The sequence below is a fragment of the Oryctolagus cuniculus genome, chromosome 9 (genome assembly GCF_051225735.1).
Source record: "Oryctolagus cuniculus isolate XC-2025 breed Fujian yellow rabbit chromosome 9, ASM5122573v1, whole genome shotgun sequence".
Taxonomy (NCBI): domain Eukaryota; kingdom Metazoa; phylum Chordata; class Mammalia; order Lagomorpha; family Leporidae; genus Oryctolagus; species Oryctolagus cuniculus.
The window spans coordinates 110607174-110621118 of NC_142875.1; the positions used below are offsets into that span (position 1 = coordinate 110607174).

At 50.9% G+C, this 13945-nt stretch overlaps 1 protein-coding gene across 1 annotated transcript; it reads left to right on the forward strand.

Moving 5' to 3' along the window:
* Positions 1–6863: 6863 nt before the first annotated feature.
* CDKN1B (cyclin dependent kinase inhibitor 1B) lies at positions 6864–11956 on the forward strand. The gene is made up of 3 exons (XM_002712662.6): positions 6864–7830; positions 8387–8516; positions 10606–11956. The coding sequence occupies exons 1-2, from the start codon at positions 7356–7358 to the stop codon at positions 8506–8508; spliced, it is 597 nt and encodes a 198-aa protein (XP_002712708.1). The 5' UTR covers positions 6864–7355; the 3' UTR covers positions 8509–8516; positions 10606–11956.
* Positions 11957–13945: the final 1989 nt, after the last annotated feature.

Genomic DNA, 13945 nt, shown 5'->3' on the forward strand with positions numbered 1-13945 from the left:
CTTCCAAATACAGATTGTGTCGATCAGGGTTGCTTTGGGTTCAACTCATAGAAACCCATAATAAACTCACTCAAAGCAAAAGAGGAAAACTGTTTTATAAATACAGGGCTGTCAGATCAAACTCAGGTGGGTGGGACCTCCTGATGCTCAGAATTCAGAAACAGGATTGGGGAAGCTCTGGTTGCTAGGGGCTATTTATCTTCCCTCTGACATTCTGCAGACAGATAATATCTGCATCTCCATCACACTGTGGGCTGAAGATAGTACTTTTTTTTTTTTAAAAGATTTATTTATTTATTTATTTGAAAGGCAGAGTTACGCAGAGGCAGAGAGAGAGAGAGAGAAAAGAGAGAAGTCTTCCATCGGCTGGTTCGTTCCACAAATAGCCACAACAGCTGGGGCTGGACCAATCTAAAGCCATGCGCTAGGAGCTGCTTCTGGGTCTCCCCTGTGGCCGCAGGGGCCCAAGCACTTGGGCCATCTTATGTTGCTTTCCCAGGCCATAGCAGAGGGCTGGATCGGAAGTTTAGCAGCCAGGACTTGAACCAGCACCCACATGGGATGCTGGCACTGCAGGCCAGGGTTTAAACCCACTGCACCACAGCACCAGCCCTGACGATAGTACTCTTACAGGGCATTTTCAATTACAAGTGTACATTACCTCATCTGTCTCTAACTTGCAGTTTACTAATTGAAATTTCTGAGACCCGATTCCAAGTTTTCAGGAGGGAGAATTTGGGTGGCCAAGTTGAGATCAAATAGTTAGCTCTTCTCCTCTTGGCTAGTCAGTTGCAGAAAGGGAAAGGGAATAGAGTCACAGAACCTGCTGTCCCTCTGCAGAGGTGAAGGACCAGACTCTGGGAGAGTGGAGAAGCAACGAGTATTACACACTTCACATGTGACATCAGAGAACTGAGAATACCACATGATTCCTGTTCCATGCTTTCTGGTCTTATCGTCCACTCAGGATATGACCTTCCCTTCTGATCAGTGGCACATTTGTAGATATGATGGGTCTCAGAGCTCCAGCCACCATGCATCCCTTTGCATTTTGTGTCAGATTCATGTTCTGGGATTCTTCTGCCCTCTTAATAGACACACTCTTTCATTCTTTTTTTTTCTTTCCTCCCCTGGGGATCCAACTAGTTCAATCTACATTCTGATTGTGACAGTAACAAATCAAATTTTAAAAATGTATTTGATAGAAAGAGAGGGAGAGAGCACCCTTCTGCTGGTTCATTCCCCTAAAGTCCACAATGGCCAGAATTGGGACTGGGCTGAAACCACAAGCCAGGAACTCAATCCAGGTCTCCCACATGGGTGGCAGGAACCAAGCTTCTTGAGCCTTCACCACTGTCTCCCAGAGTATCCATTGGCAGGAAGCTGGAGTCAGGGTCAGATGCAGATATTGAACCTAGGTATTCTGATATGGGATGTGGATGTTTCAACTTGCATGTTAACTACTAGGCCAAATACCTGCCCCCACACCAGATTCTTAACCTTCCCAATCCCCTACGTCCCAAACTTTTCCCTCTGGATTAGTTAGGATTGACTGTCAAATACCGTAACAAGCAGATCCCAAATGTAATAGCTCAACAAGATAGAAATGTGCCCACCCGTCAGGTGAGGTCAGGGACCCAGGTTGATGGTGACTCTGTTATCTTTAACACATGACTTCTGAGGTTGCATTCATATTAACCTTTCTAGCCTATGGGAAGGGGGCAAGACAGTGGGATAACTGGAGGAGTTGTGGGGCAGGTTTTATGTGCTGTGCATGGAAGACACATATCACCTTTGCTTGTATTCTGTTGGCCACACTGAGTTGCAAAGGAGACTAGAAAATTTCATGTAATTGGGCAGCTGTGTGCTCAGCTATCGTTCTGATGCTAAGAAAGGAGTTGAGAATGGATTCTGGATCACTGGCAGCCTTTGGTACATTCTCCTTGTCTCTCACCTCTCTGTTAGTGGCATTATTGATCCTAGTTCCCTTATCTGTTTCAACTACACAAGCTATCCAGTATCCGTTTCTGTTCCTTGCTTTTCCATTCTATCCCTCCCAACACTGCTTATGGCTGTTTAATCTGTTGCTTGAGCAGCTGCCGTGGTCTCCAGAATTATCTCCCTGTGCCAGCCTCTCCAGGCTCATCACACCCATCCTTCACTCCGCTGTCAGACACCACTTCCGAACACAAAGATCTGATTGTACAAGACAGCTTGGGCCCCTTCATAGTCACCTCCCCTCTCATGGCCACGGCTGTAGGCACCATGTAAAAAGCATCTTCAGCTATGCCTTTGCATTTTAGAAGATTATGGCAGACTGCCTCCTGTTCTGTGTTCCAAACTGTCTCACTCTGGTCTCGTGGCTCTTTTTTTCTGAAACATATATATTTGACACACACACACACAGAGAGAGAGAGAGAAAGAGAGAGAGAGAAAGGGAGAGAGGGAGAGAGAATCCCAAGCTCTAGTTTATGCCCCAAATGTCCCGAGATGAGGCCAAAGCTAGGAGCCAGGAATTCAATCCAGATTTCTCACATAAGTTGCAACTACTTGAACCATCACTTGCTGCCTCCCAGGGTCTGCATTAGCAGCAAGTTGAAGTTAGGGGCTGAGCACTCCAGTGTGGGATAGGAGCATCTTGACTGTTGGATGATGTGGACATGTTGACTCAGGCTGTCTCCCCTGCTTTCCCAGGCTTTTTAGAAGGGAGCTGGACTGGAAGTGCAACAGCTAGGGCTTGATTGACAGTCTATATGGCATGCCCCTGTGGCTTGCAGTAGCTTAAACTGCTCTGCCAAAACCAGGGAGGGCCCCTTTATACTACTTAAAATTTGTTTACCTCTCGGGGCCTGCATTGTTACTCAGTGGGTCAGGTCACCACCTTGGATCCTCATCCCATTCAGACACTGGTTCCATGGAGTCCTGGCTGCTCCACTTCTGATCTAGCTCCCTGCTAATGTGCATGGGAAAACACCATAAGATGGCCCAAGTGCTTAGGCCCTGGCACCCCTGTGGGAAACCAGGATGGAGCTCTTGGCACCTGGCTTCAGCCTGGCCCAGCTCTGCTGTTGCAGCCATCTGGGGAGTGAACTGGGGGATCGAAGATAACCCTTTCTTTGTCTCTCCCTCTCTGTAACTCTCACTTTCAAATAAATATTTTTTTAAAAAATATAAGTCTTTAAAAATAAAAATAACGAATCACTAGAAGGTGCTCAGTAAATATTTTTTAAATTGAAAGTGTCAGAAACGGATGACCGAAATTTCCAAAGTCTAATCTCAGTTTAGGGGGATGGCGAAGCTGAGCGAAAGCTGTCTCATTGTAAACATCCTCGAGAAAAGATCAAAGCCGAGCGCCGGGGGAGGGGCACGTGGTACAGGAAACGTGCACCTTCGCAGAACCCCCGCGGGCTGCGCGCCTTCCCCAGGACAGGCCCGCGTGTGGGGGGCCCGGCCGGCGCAGGTGCTCGCCCAACCACCGCTTTCGGACGTGTGTCTGCCACGCAGGTGTTTTCAGTTATTTTGGTCTTCGCCTCTTTGCCCAGCTCGGGCGGCACCGAGACCAAGGTCGAGTTGGGGGCGAGGCGTCCGGGACACCTCTCTGCTGTTAAGTTGAGGAGCCCAGCAGGAGTGAACGTGACAACAGGAACAGCGCTCAGGGCCGCCAGCCCGCTGTGGAGCTGCGTCCTCGCGGGCAGCCGCGTCCTCACTGCAGGAGAAGGGCGCTCCGCTCGCCGCCTTCCCTCTCCCGGGCGCACTCCGGAGCCTATTTTCCACGCTCCGTCGCTACTACGCGCCAGCGGACGGACGTCGCTCACCTTCTCTGTGTTTGCCCTGCAAAGCTGGGTGCCTCGACTGTCAACAAAACACTTTTAGACCGCAGCGAGGTCGGCGTGGGCACAGCCCTTCTGCCGGCAGCCAGCTCTCTTAAGGTGGCGTGGCCCGGACTACGCTCTTGAAAATTAACAAAGCAACAAAATGGTGCTGCTACTCATTCGTGGAAAGATCCACAGAGCGCAGGGGAGACAAGCTTTGGTTTTTACTTTCGTAGACTGTCATTCCTTGAATAAAATCAGACGTCTGCGGCAAGGTGAAATACTCTAGAATTTCTTCATTTACATACGCATCTCTGCCCTAGTTTTTGTATTTGTGTGTGTGTGTACACACATATATAAAATAAGCCCCTATGTACTCCAGCAGGTTTGTGTGTGTGTAGGGGTATAAACCTATTTTGTTTAATTTTTTAAATTTATTTTATTTCAAAGGCAGAGAGAGATCTATTTGCTCTGTCACTCCCCAAATGCCTGCAACAGCTGAGGCAGAAACTGGGAGCTGGAAGCTCAATCCAGGTCTCCCACATGGGTGCCAGGGACGGAGCTACTTGAGCCGTCACCTCACAGAGTGTGCATCAACAGGAAGCTGGGGTCAGGAACAGAGCCCTGACTCCAACCCAGGCCCCCTGATAGGGAGTGTGGCCATCCCAAGTGGTGTCTTAACTGCTAGGCCCAATGCTGGCCCCTAGCATTTATCTTAAAATGTAGACAGTCATCTAACGTCAGGGGTAGGGTACAGACCGTGGTAGTAAGGTTTTTCCTGCTCCTTTTCCTCCAGGTCCAAATCCAAGAAACTAAGCTGCGGCATTAAATGTAGGAAAAAAAAAAAATACACTGGGTGGGTCACTTGTCCTGACCCCTAGCTAAAACTCTTCTGACAGGTAGGTAGGAAGTCCTGACTCGGAAACCAGTTTTGAGCTCTCTACACATCACCCCTGTCCTTTTGGAATCTGGATTTCAGCTGAGTGGTGGACAGTGCTATCACAGGCCATTGACAGCTGCATTGAACTGCCAGTGACCACAGGGACCGTCAAGAAAGCATCTGCAGACAGCCCGGGGGCCTGGGAAGGAGCCATTTTGAATCACTTACCAAGAAGAGGCCCCGCAGACGGCAACACAATCAAACCCTGACCAAAACTGAGGCAGCTGAGACCCGCAGGAAGGGAAGGAGCGGGATGGAGCAGGAGACCACAGGCTCCTCCCGGTAAACAGGGAGGGTTAAACCACAGCATCCCAGAGGCACCTCCCCATGCAACATCCTGGCCTGCAGGAGGTGAGGCAGGCAGGCAGGCGTAGTGGACAAAACAAGACGTGGCAAGTAATACAAGTTGAAAAATCAGACTCATAGAAAGCACAGGTGCATAAAACAGTGCTGATGTGGAACTGGAGCACCAGGCCGGTGTCCAATAAGACTTTTTTTTTTTTTTTTTTTTTTTGACAGGCAGAGTGGACAGTGAGAGAGAGAGACAGAGAGAGAAAGGTCTTCCTTTGCCGCTGGTTCACCCTCCAATGGCCGCCGCTGCAGCCGGCGCACCGCGCTGATCCTGGCAGGAGCCAGGAGCCAGGTGCTTTTCCTGGTCTCCCATGGGGTGCAGGGCCCAAGCACCTGGGCCATCCTCCACTGCACTCCCTGGCCATAGCAGAGAGCTGGCCTGGAAGAGGGGCAACCGGGACAGAATCCGGCGCCCCAACCGGGACTAGAACCCGGTGTGCCGGCGCCGCAAGGTGGAGGATTAGCCTATTGAGCCACGGCGCCGGCTTCGGTGTCCAATAAGACTTAACTAACTGATCCCACAGTAAGATGCCACAAGTTGTGAATGGGTGATGCGCAGACTGAGCTGTCTCCAACGGGACGGCCCTGCCCCCGGCCTGTCTCAACTTCCACCACCTGCAGAAGACCAACCTGGCAGGTAAACGTCAAGTTGCAAAGGAGAGCCGAGAGAAATGCCCGAATAACATCGGGTGTTAGGACAGGGCTGTGTGAACTCACTTTATCACGTGGACTTGGAGTGTTTTCACCCAGGCATCTAAAAGCACGCAGCTGAACGTCGTTCAGAGAGTTCAGCCTTCATCCAAATACAGCTCCGAGTCGGGTGCTGCAGCGAATCCCGCGGGAGAAGCAAGGGGCTGGGCCCAGGTGGAAGAAATAGGAACAGTTCTCCACACCCGTCCCTCCCTGCACTTGGGGGCTGCAACCTCGGTTTTTAAAAGCCGGGTTTAGGGACAGCAACAAAGTGCACGTAGGGGCTGGCGAGGCCAGACGGGGGTTGTCCATCCCGAGGTCCTTTCTCCTTTCTATTGAGGGAGAACTTGGGTTCCAAGCGCGTTCTAAACGCTGCGTCCACTTCCGGCTACTTTAGAGAAAGTCGTCTGCCCTGGCTCGCTTCCCCGAGCCCCTTCCCTGCCTGCTCTGGGACTTAGTGGTGAGGGGTGAGCTCACCACTGGTCTCACCCTCTACAGCCCCAGCGAAGGCACCCGGGCAGGGGGCCTGCCCGCGAAGTGGGAGCTGCGGGGGAGAGCCGAGCTGGGCTGGGGTGAGGTGGGGGGTGGGGGATGGGGAAGGGAAGGGCAGGGCTCTTACCCCCACCCCCACCCCCGGCTTGGCGGGCGCCAGCAGAACCAGCTGGGCGGCGGGCCTCAGAACGAGGCGCGGGGGCGACCCTCGGGGCCCCTGGGCTCCGGGCCCGTGGTTGCCCTGGCGAGGAGCCGGGAGGTCGGCGCTTGGGGGCGGCTGCGCGTCCTAGACCCTGGCGGCCCCGCCCGGCCCGCCGCCCAGGCCCCTCCCTAGCGCCGCGGCCGGCCGTTTGGCTCTTCGGGGCCCGTCGCCTTTTTAATTTCTCCGCGGCCGGCGCAGCAGGTTTGCTGGCAGCCGCGCAGCCCCCGTCTGCAGGCGGCGCTCGGGGACGCGGGCGGGCGCCGGCCCCCGCGCCGGGGCCACCTTAAGGCCGCGCTCGCCAGCCTCGGCGGGGCGGCTCCCGGCGCCGCGACCAATGGATCTCCTCCTCTGTTTAAATAGACTCGCCGTGTCAATCATCTTCTTCTTCGTCAGCCTCCCTTCCACCGCCATATTGGGCCACTAAAAAAAGGGGGCTCGTCTTTTCGGGGTGTTTTACGCCCCCTCCCTTCTCTCCACTCTCTCTCCCCGCGGCGCGGCTCCGTCGGCGCAAGGTTTGGAGAGCGGCTGCTTGCGGAGACCCGCGGACTCGCTCCGGCCTGGACTCGGACCGGCCGGGTCACCCCTCCCCGCTCCTCCCCTCCCCTCCCCGCCCTCCTGCGCGCCCGCACTCCTGATCGGCAGCGGCGGCGGCGGCCTGGGCTGCGCGGCCGGGGCGTCCCCGCTCGGCTCCCGCACCCTGCGCGCCCCCAGGAGCGCGGGCGGCGACTGGTCTGGGTCCATCTCCCCGGGCTCTGAGCGCATTCGCGGGGCTCCGCAGCGTCGGAGCGTTGGGCTGCGTTCGGTTTTGTTTTGCGGAGAGCGCGCGCCAGAGAAGAGGCGGCGGGGTCCAGACCCGGTACGGGGCGAGATGTCCAACGTGCGCGTGTCCAACGGGAGCCCAAGCCTGGAGCGCACGGACGCCAGGCAGGCGGAGCACCCCAAGCCCTCCGCCTGCAGAAACCTCTTCGGCCCGGTGAATCACGAAGAGCTGACCCGGGACCTGGAGAAGCACTGCAGAGACATGGAGGAGGCGAGCCAGCGCAAGTGGAATTTCGACTTCCAGAATCACAAGCCCCTGGAGGGCAAGTACGAATGGCAGGAGGTGGATAAGGGCAGCTTGCCCGAGTTCTATTACAGACCCCCGCGGCCGCCCAAGGGCGCCTGCAAGGTGCCGGCGCAGGAAAGCCAGGACACCGGCGGGGTCCGCCCCGCGGCGCCGGTGGCCGCGTCCCAGGCCAGCTCCGAGGACACGCACCTGGGGGACCCAAAGACTGAGCAGTCCGACGGCCCCACGGCCTTGGCCGAGCAGTGCGCGGGGATGAGGAAGCGACCTGCCACAGACGGTAAAGACCCTCCCGGAGCCGAAAGGCGCCTCTGTCCTCCGTCAGTCCGTCGGTCCGTCGGTGCGCGCTCCCGCTCTGCCTGCTTGCGGCTCTTTAACTCCAGCCTATTCTGATGGGAGAGCTCGGGGCGCGGGTGGGGGGTGGAGGGAACGAACTTTTTTATTGATCTCGGGTTTTTGAATGTTACCCGGGAGGCTGCTGGTCTGTTTATAAAGGCAGAAGCCGGGAGATTGTAGGATCTGATCGTTTTGCCCAGGTTGAAAACAGCGCCTTTCCTTCCTACCCCTGGGTAGGTGACAAGGTCGGGATGTTGATCAGCGGCCTCCAACACCCCCCCCCACACACACACACCGGGTCAGGGTAGAGGAAGGTGCGGGGGCCCCATTTCTGTGTGGTGCAGACCACCTTCCTGGGGGCCGCCCCGTCCAGGACCGTGCGTGGAGGCGGTGGGTTTTCATCCCCCTGGCCACTGGGCCAACTTGTGCCGGCCATTGTTTCTTTTACTGAAGATTGTGTGTGTGTGTGTGTCCTTTAAATAATCTCCTCTTGCCTTTAGATTCTTCCCCTCAAAACAAAAGAGCCAACAGAACAGAAGAAAACGGTTCCGACGGTTCCCCGAACGCCGGCTCTGTGGAGCAGACGCCCAAGAAGCCGGGCCTCCGAAGACGTCAGACGTAAACAACTCGGTGGGTTCATCAAAAACGGACACCCCGCGCCCCAGAAAAACAAGCCCAGCTCTGACACCCTAGCTGGGCTGCAGGACCGGTCCCCCCTCCCCCTAATACCCATAGCCAGCTGCTGGGTGCTTGCAGGGTTTGGTTTTGTTTATATTTTGAAAAGGCAAAAAAGTAGCCATGGGGCTGGCTGGAAGTCACCAGCCGTTGGGATACTGTAATCCTTCAAGGTTTCTCTCTCTGGGGATGATTTTCCCTTGAAACACTAACCGCCTAGAGCAAGTACTTGTCATTTTCCGTGAGTCACACCCACACGGGTTGGGAACAATAGATTCCTCCTTCCATCTGAGCAAGAACTGGGGTGCCCCCTCAGTCCCCCTGTTCCAGAGCTCACTTCCTAGCCTATTCAAGTGGAGACAGTAACAGGTTTTGAGCCATACATGGAAAATTGGCCAACACGCAGTCAAAATTTAAACGTGGAGAGAAGAGTTGGTTTATGTGAGGGGTTAGAAATGTGACCAGGGAGGTGAGAGATTGTGTTCTTTTATCTTTATTATTTTTGTAAACTGTCATTTTCCCTTTTTATTGAATATGTTTTGGTCAGAGAAAAGGAACCTGTGTATTAAAAAAAAAAAAAAAAAAGCCAAAAGTGGAAAGCTCGAATATACTCAGATTCCTACGGAATTTCTGATAACACAGAAGCTGCAAAGCAGAAGTTAAGTTCACTGTGGCACAGTAAGCAGTCCAGGAACACGTCAGCGCGTATGCTAATCACACTGTTACCAGCATGATTTGGATATTTGTAGGGGAGATGTCAGGACTGGTGAGGGTAGGTTTACCAGTACAGGAAAAATGAAGTGTTTTCCATATACTAAAATCTGATCACGGTGGATGGCTCATTTGACTAATTCAGCTTCTAACTTTACCTGGATTGGCTGTCCCTCCTGATCAAACTACTTATATTAATAGTTTGGTGGCTTCCTATACACAAGGAGTGTGATCTCTCTTGTCTCTGTCTCCTCCACCCCCCTCCCCGACCCAGTACCCTGATAGTGTAGCCTATAGAGATCTTAATGTTGATGTTGTATTTTTAAATCTTCATTTGTAAAAATTTTAAAGGAAATTGAAAACCATAGGGATTCGGGCGAGATTCAAATTTGTTGTGTGTTTAAGTCATATGTTGTAAATATATGACTTCTTGACATATATCTGAAAAATTCTCAGAACTTACCCAGAACAACACAGTGGAACCTCTTCAGTATACCTCTGTGTGAGGTGGGAAAATTGGGTTACATATTTTCCTGAAGCAAAAGTAACACCTGGGGCTCTTGCTGCTTTGTGACTTGTGGCCTCGCCCGTCAAATGAGCCTCAGAATTACAGGCTTTTGATTTGACCCCAGTTCTACCACACAGAGGCGTTTGTTAATAATACTTCCATCTTAAAGAATGCTAGAAGTAGTAGTAAGGGCTTGTGCAAAGACATTAGCCTTCATGTGTATATTCCATGTAGGAATAAGAAATGAGAATATTTTGGGAGAATGATGTTAATAGGATTTTCCTTTGGAGAGCTGTTATTTCCACTTGTTTTTCAAATGTAGGAAACTTTGCTACTCTGCAGTGTTACTGTCTCTTAATTCTCCTATTTCTTTTCTTTCTCCCCATCGTTGACCCAGATCCTGCAGGGTTTCTCAGCCTCGGCACTGTGGACATTTTGGGCTGAGTACTGCTTTGTTGAGGGAGGCTGTCCTGGGCGTTGTAGAATGCCTGGCAGCATCCCTGGCCTCTGCCCACCAGATGCCAGTAGCATTCCCCCTCCCCCAGTGGCGACAACTGAAAATGTCTCCAGACATTGCCAAATGTCCCTCGGGTGGGCGGGTGTGGGGCAAGGTAGCCCTCTGTTAAGAACTGCTGCTCTAGACAAAAGGATACAACACAGGAAAAATCCAGAGCAGGGAACTGTGGAGCTGACTGTACTCACCAGGTTTTCAGTGCATACTTTGCCTGCATCACACCAAGAGAGTGATAAAAGAATCCCTGTATCCTGGTTGGTATCGTCGCCCTAGTGCTTTCCTCTAATTCTTCTATTTTCTTTCTTTTGCAGACGTAACGAATATGTTTCCTTGTTTATCAGATACACCACAGCTTGATGAAGCAAGGAAGCTATCCATGAAAAATTTAAATACATATCGCTGACTCCATGGAATGGACATCCTGTATAAGCACTGAAAAGCAACAACACAATAACACTAAAATTTTAGGCACTCTTAAATGATCTGCCTCTAAAAGCATTGGATGTAGCATTGTGCAATTAGGTTTTCCTTATTTGCTTCATTGTACTACCTGTGTATATAGTTTTTACCTTTTATGTAGCACATAAACATTGGGGAAGGGGAGGGTTGGGTGGGGTTGCAGAATTGGCATGGGTGGGTATGAAGAGCTTGCTTCAATTTATAGCAAGGAGAAAAATATTTGACTTGCAAGAAGAGAAGCAATTTGGTGGAAAGGGTTGAATTGTTTTCTTTAAAGATGTAATGTCCCTTTCAGTGAAAAGTGATACTTCATTTTTAGAATCATCAAAATTTGAACACTGGGTACAAATAGTTGCTATTTATTTTTACATGACGCTTCCTCTTATTTGGGACCTCTGATGATTTTGTTAAGTAGCAGCAAATGGCGTGTTTTTTTTTTTTTTTTAAAGCAACAAAATATCCCAGTGCTTCCCCCAAGTCTCCTTTAAAGTTGGAATTTACCAGTTAATTATTCAACAGTTTGGTAATAACTTGAGGAAATTCTAAACAAAAAACCTGGTGTAGATGGGGGGATTCTTAATGCCCAAAATTGACCCATCTATATTTGTCACACTGGCTGAGAAAATTTCTTAAATTTTCGTTTCACTTTGGGCTGTGTAGACACAGTCAAAATAACTTTAGATCCCTGGATATTTTTAAAGATCTATAACTTCACACCGAAAAATAATGAAATAATTTTTAATTTAAAGCTTCTCCTCCTATTTCTTAATTCGCCCAAAAGAAACATGGTGTTTCTAAAGGAAGGCCCATGTACGGAAAAAAGCACACTTGGGGAGTAAGTGAAATGGATACTACATCTTTAAACAGTATTTTTTCATTGCCTGTGTATGTGTATGAAACAAAACCATTTGAAGTGTACCTGTGTACATAACTCTGTAAAGACACTGAAAAAATTATACTAACTTATTTATGTTAAAAAGAGATTTTTTTTTAATCTAGACAATATACAAGCCAAAGTGGCATGTTTTGTGCATTTGTAAATGCTGTATTGGGTAGACTAGGTTTTTTCCCTTCTTCTGTTAAATAATATGGCTGTGCTTAAAAAATTGCATACTGAGCCAAGTATAATTTTTTGTAATGTGTGAAAAAGATTCCAGTTATTGTTACACATCATGCAATCAATAAAGAAAACTTCCATAGCTATTCACCGAGTCGACCTGTAGTGTGGTTTATGAAGCTGGAGCTTGTCTGACCTGGCATTCCAGTTGTATTGACACAAACAGAATGTGAGGTGGCAAATAGCTGGGTAACTCAGGCCCACAACTGAAGGATGTTTCATGTGGCTACGAATGTACTTAGTATGTTCCATGCAGTCTTGTGTGGAGTCACCAAGCTTTAGAACGGGAAAGGAGAAAAGCCCTGTTTTCAAAGAAATAATACTGTCAAAGTAGCTAAAATTAGTTAAAATACATCTTCTGGGATATGGATGTATCTGAACCAAAAATCTTACATAAGTGTGGACTGATCACACATTTGCAGGATTGAAAATGAAAGTAACATGGTGACTCCTGAGTTCTGCTGTTTACCCAAGTGAAGTGTTGGGAGGAACTGAAGCAGTTGGTCAGATCATCTAACCTACAAACCTTTTCCAAAATATTCAAATATGTCAGTGAGTCCTTGAGAAATTGGTGTGCATCCTACACACTAATTTAGGAGGGATTCTTCATACTAACTGGTGGACAAGCACAAATTCCTAAGTACACTGACTGTAAATTACACATCCCCAAACTGGCTGATCTAAATGCCAAATCGGGGGGTTTGGGGTCCCCATAGTCACCCAGCAGAGATACATATTTTTATTTAAGGACAAAAAATTAAGACATGGCATATTAAAGTCAGATTTACTAAAATGATTCCTGTAATTCTATACTTTCCTAAAAAATGTGGTTAAGGTGTAAAAGTAAATTATTTTTCTAGGGATCTCCAAATGGGTAAATCGTTGAAATCTGGCTTGGGGTTACATTGTTTCACTCAGAACACTTGCATTTACGGTCATGGCACCCCTAAAAAAGACTGTAAACAAGATGATTTCAGCATTTCTTGACCTGACCTTTTTTTTTTTTTTTTTTTTTAAAGCAGGATTGAAACTCTCCCTCTGCGTGGAAGGGAAAAAATGGGTCTTTGGGTGGCAAGGCCACGTCTTTTAAGTAGCTATTATTATAACCAAAGACTAAAGGTGTTTTCTGCGATTTTGTTTAAAACTCGCATTCACTGTGTTTTTCAGGAAGAGACTTGTGAGAACAAGAAAAACAATTCAAATGGGGAGGAAGGAGTGGAGGGTCAGGAACTGATGAAATAGAAGTTCTTCTGAATTAAAAAAAAAAAAAAAAAAAAGAAGGCACTTCAAGAAAGTGTCTAACGGGGAAAAACATCCTCCGAATTGCCGCCTGTAACCCGTTTTCCTTTCTTAAAGAGGTCGTCGCCACGCCGTTTCAGCAGCGCTGCGCCAGGGCGAAGTGGATGCTGGTAGCTCCAAGTCACCGGTCCTCGCCCCTGCACGTCTGTGTCCAGCCTGCCAGGCGACCCCGCTGCTCGCCCCGGCCTCTCCCCCGCACCGGACCGCGGAGCCCGTGGGGACGGTCCCTCGAAGGGGCCGCGGCCGCCGGCCACCCCCTGCCCCACTGCTCCGGCCCTGTGCGCCGCCGCCGTCTCCCCAGATCGCCCGCAACCCCGCGCTCGCCCGCCGCGGCAGTTGCGGGGGGTCTGGCTGGCCGCGGAACGAAAAGGCCATCGAGTCTCGCTCGTCCTCCGCCCCCGGCAGCCCGCGCGCAGTTCCCGCGCCCCGGGCGTCCGCAGGCCGCGGAGGGCGGCCGCGTCTCCGCCTGCGCAGCCGGGCTGGGTAGTTTCTCCGCAACTTTCCTCCGTGATAAGAGAGACGCGGACACCCTCACTCCGGTCCCCGCACTCTTTGCTGGGGCACAGAGCAGCGGGGGAGCACTGGGGCGCCGGGTAGACCGGGTCTGAGCGCGCGGACCCTCCGGGGCAGCAGCCCGTTCCCGCGCCCACCCCTGCCCCGGGCTCCAATGATCCGCAGCCCCGCGCTTTTCGAAAGCCTTCGCGGCTCGCCGGCGGCCGGGGAGGGCCGCAGCCGCGCGCAGGACGCGTCGAGCGCCGCGCCGGCTACGGGGGTCG

What these genes read in the sequence shown, in the direction of transcription:
- CDKN1B (XM_002712662.6), top strand. Translation starts at nt 7,356, where the DNA reads ATGTCCAACGTGCGCGTGTCCAACGGGAGCCCAAGCCTGGAGCGCACG. An exon ending in GAAGCGACCTGCCACAGACG is followed by an intron (nt 7,831 to 8,386) that starts GTAAAGACCCTC and finishes TCTTGCCTTTAG; the next exon opens with ATTCTTCCCCTCAAAACAAA.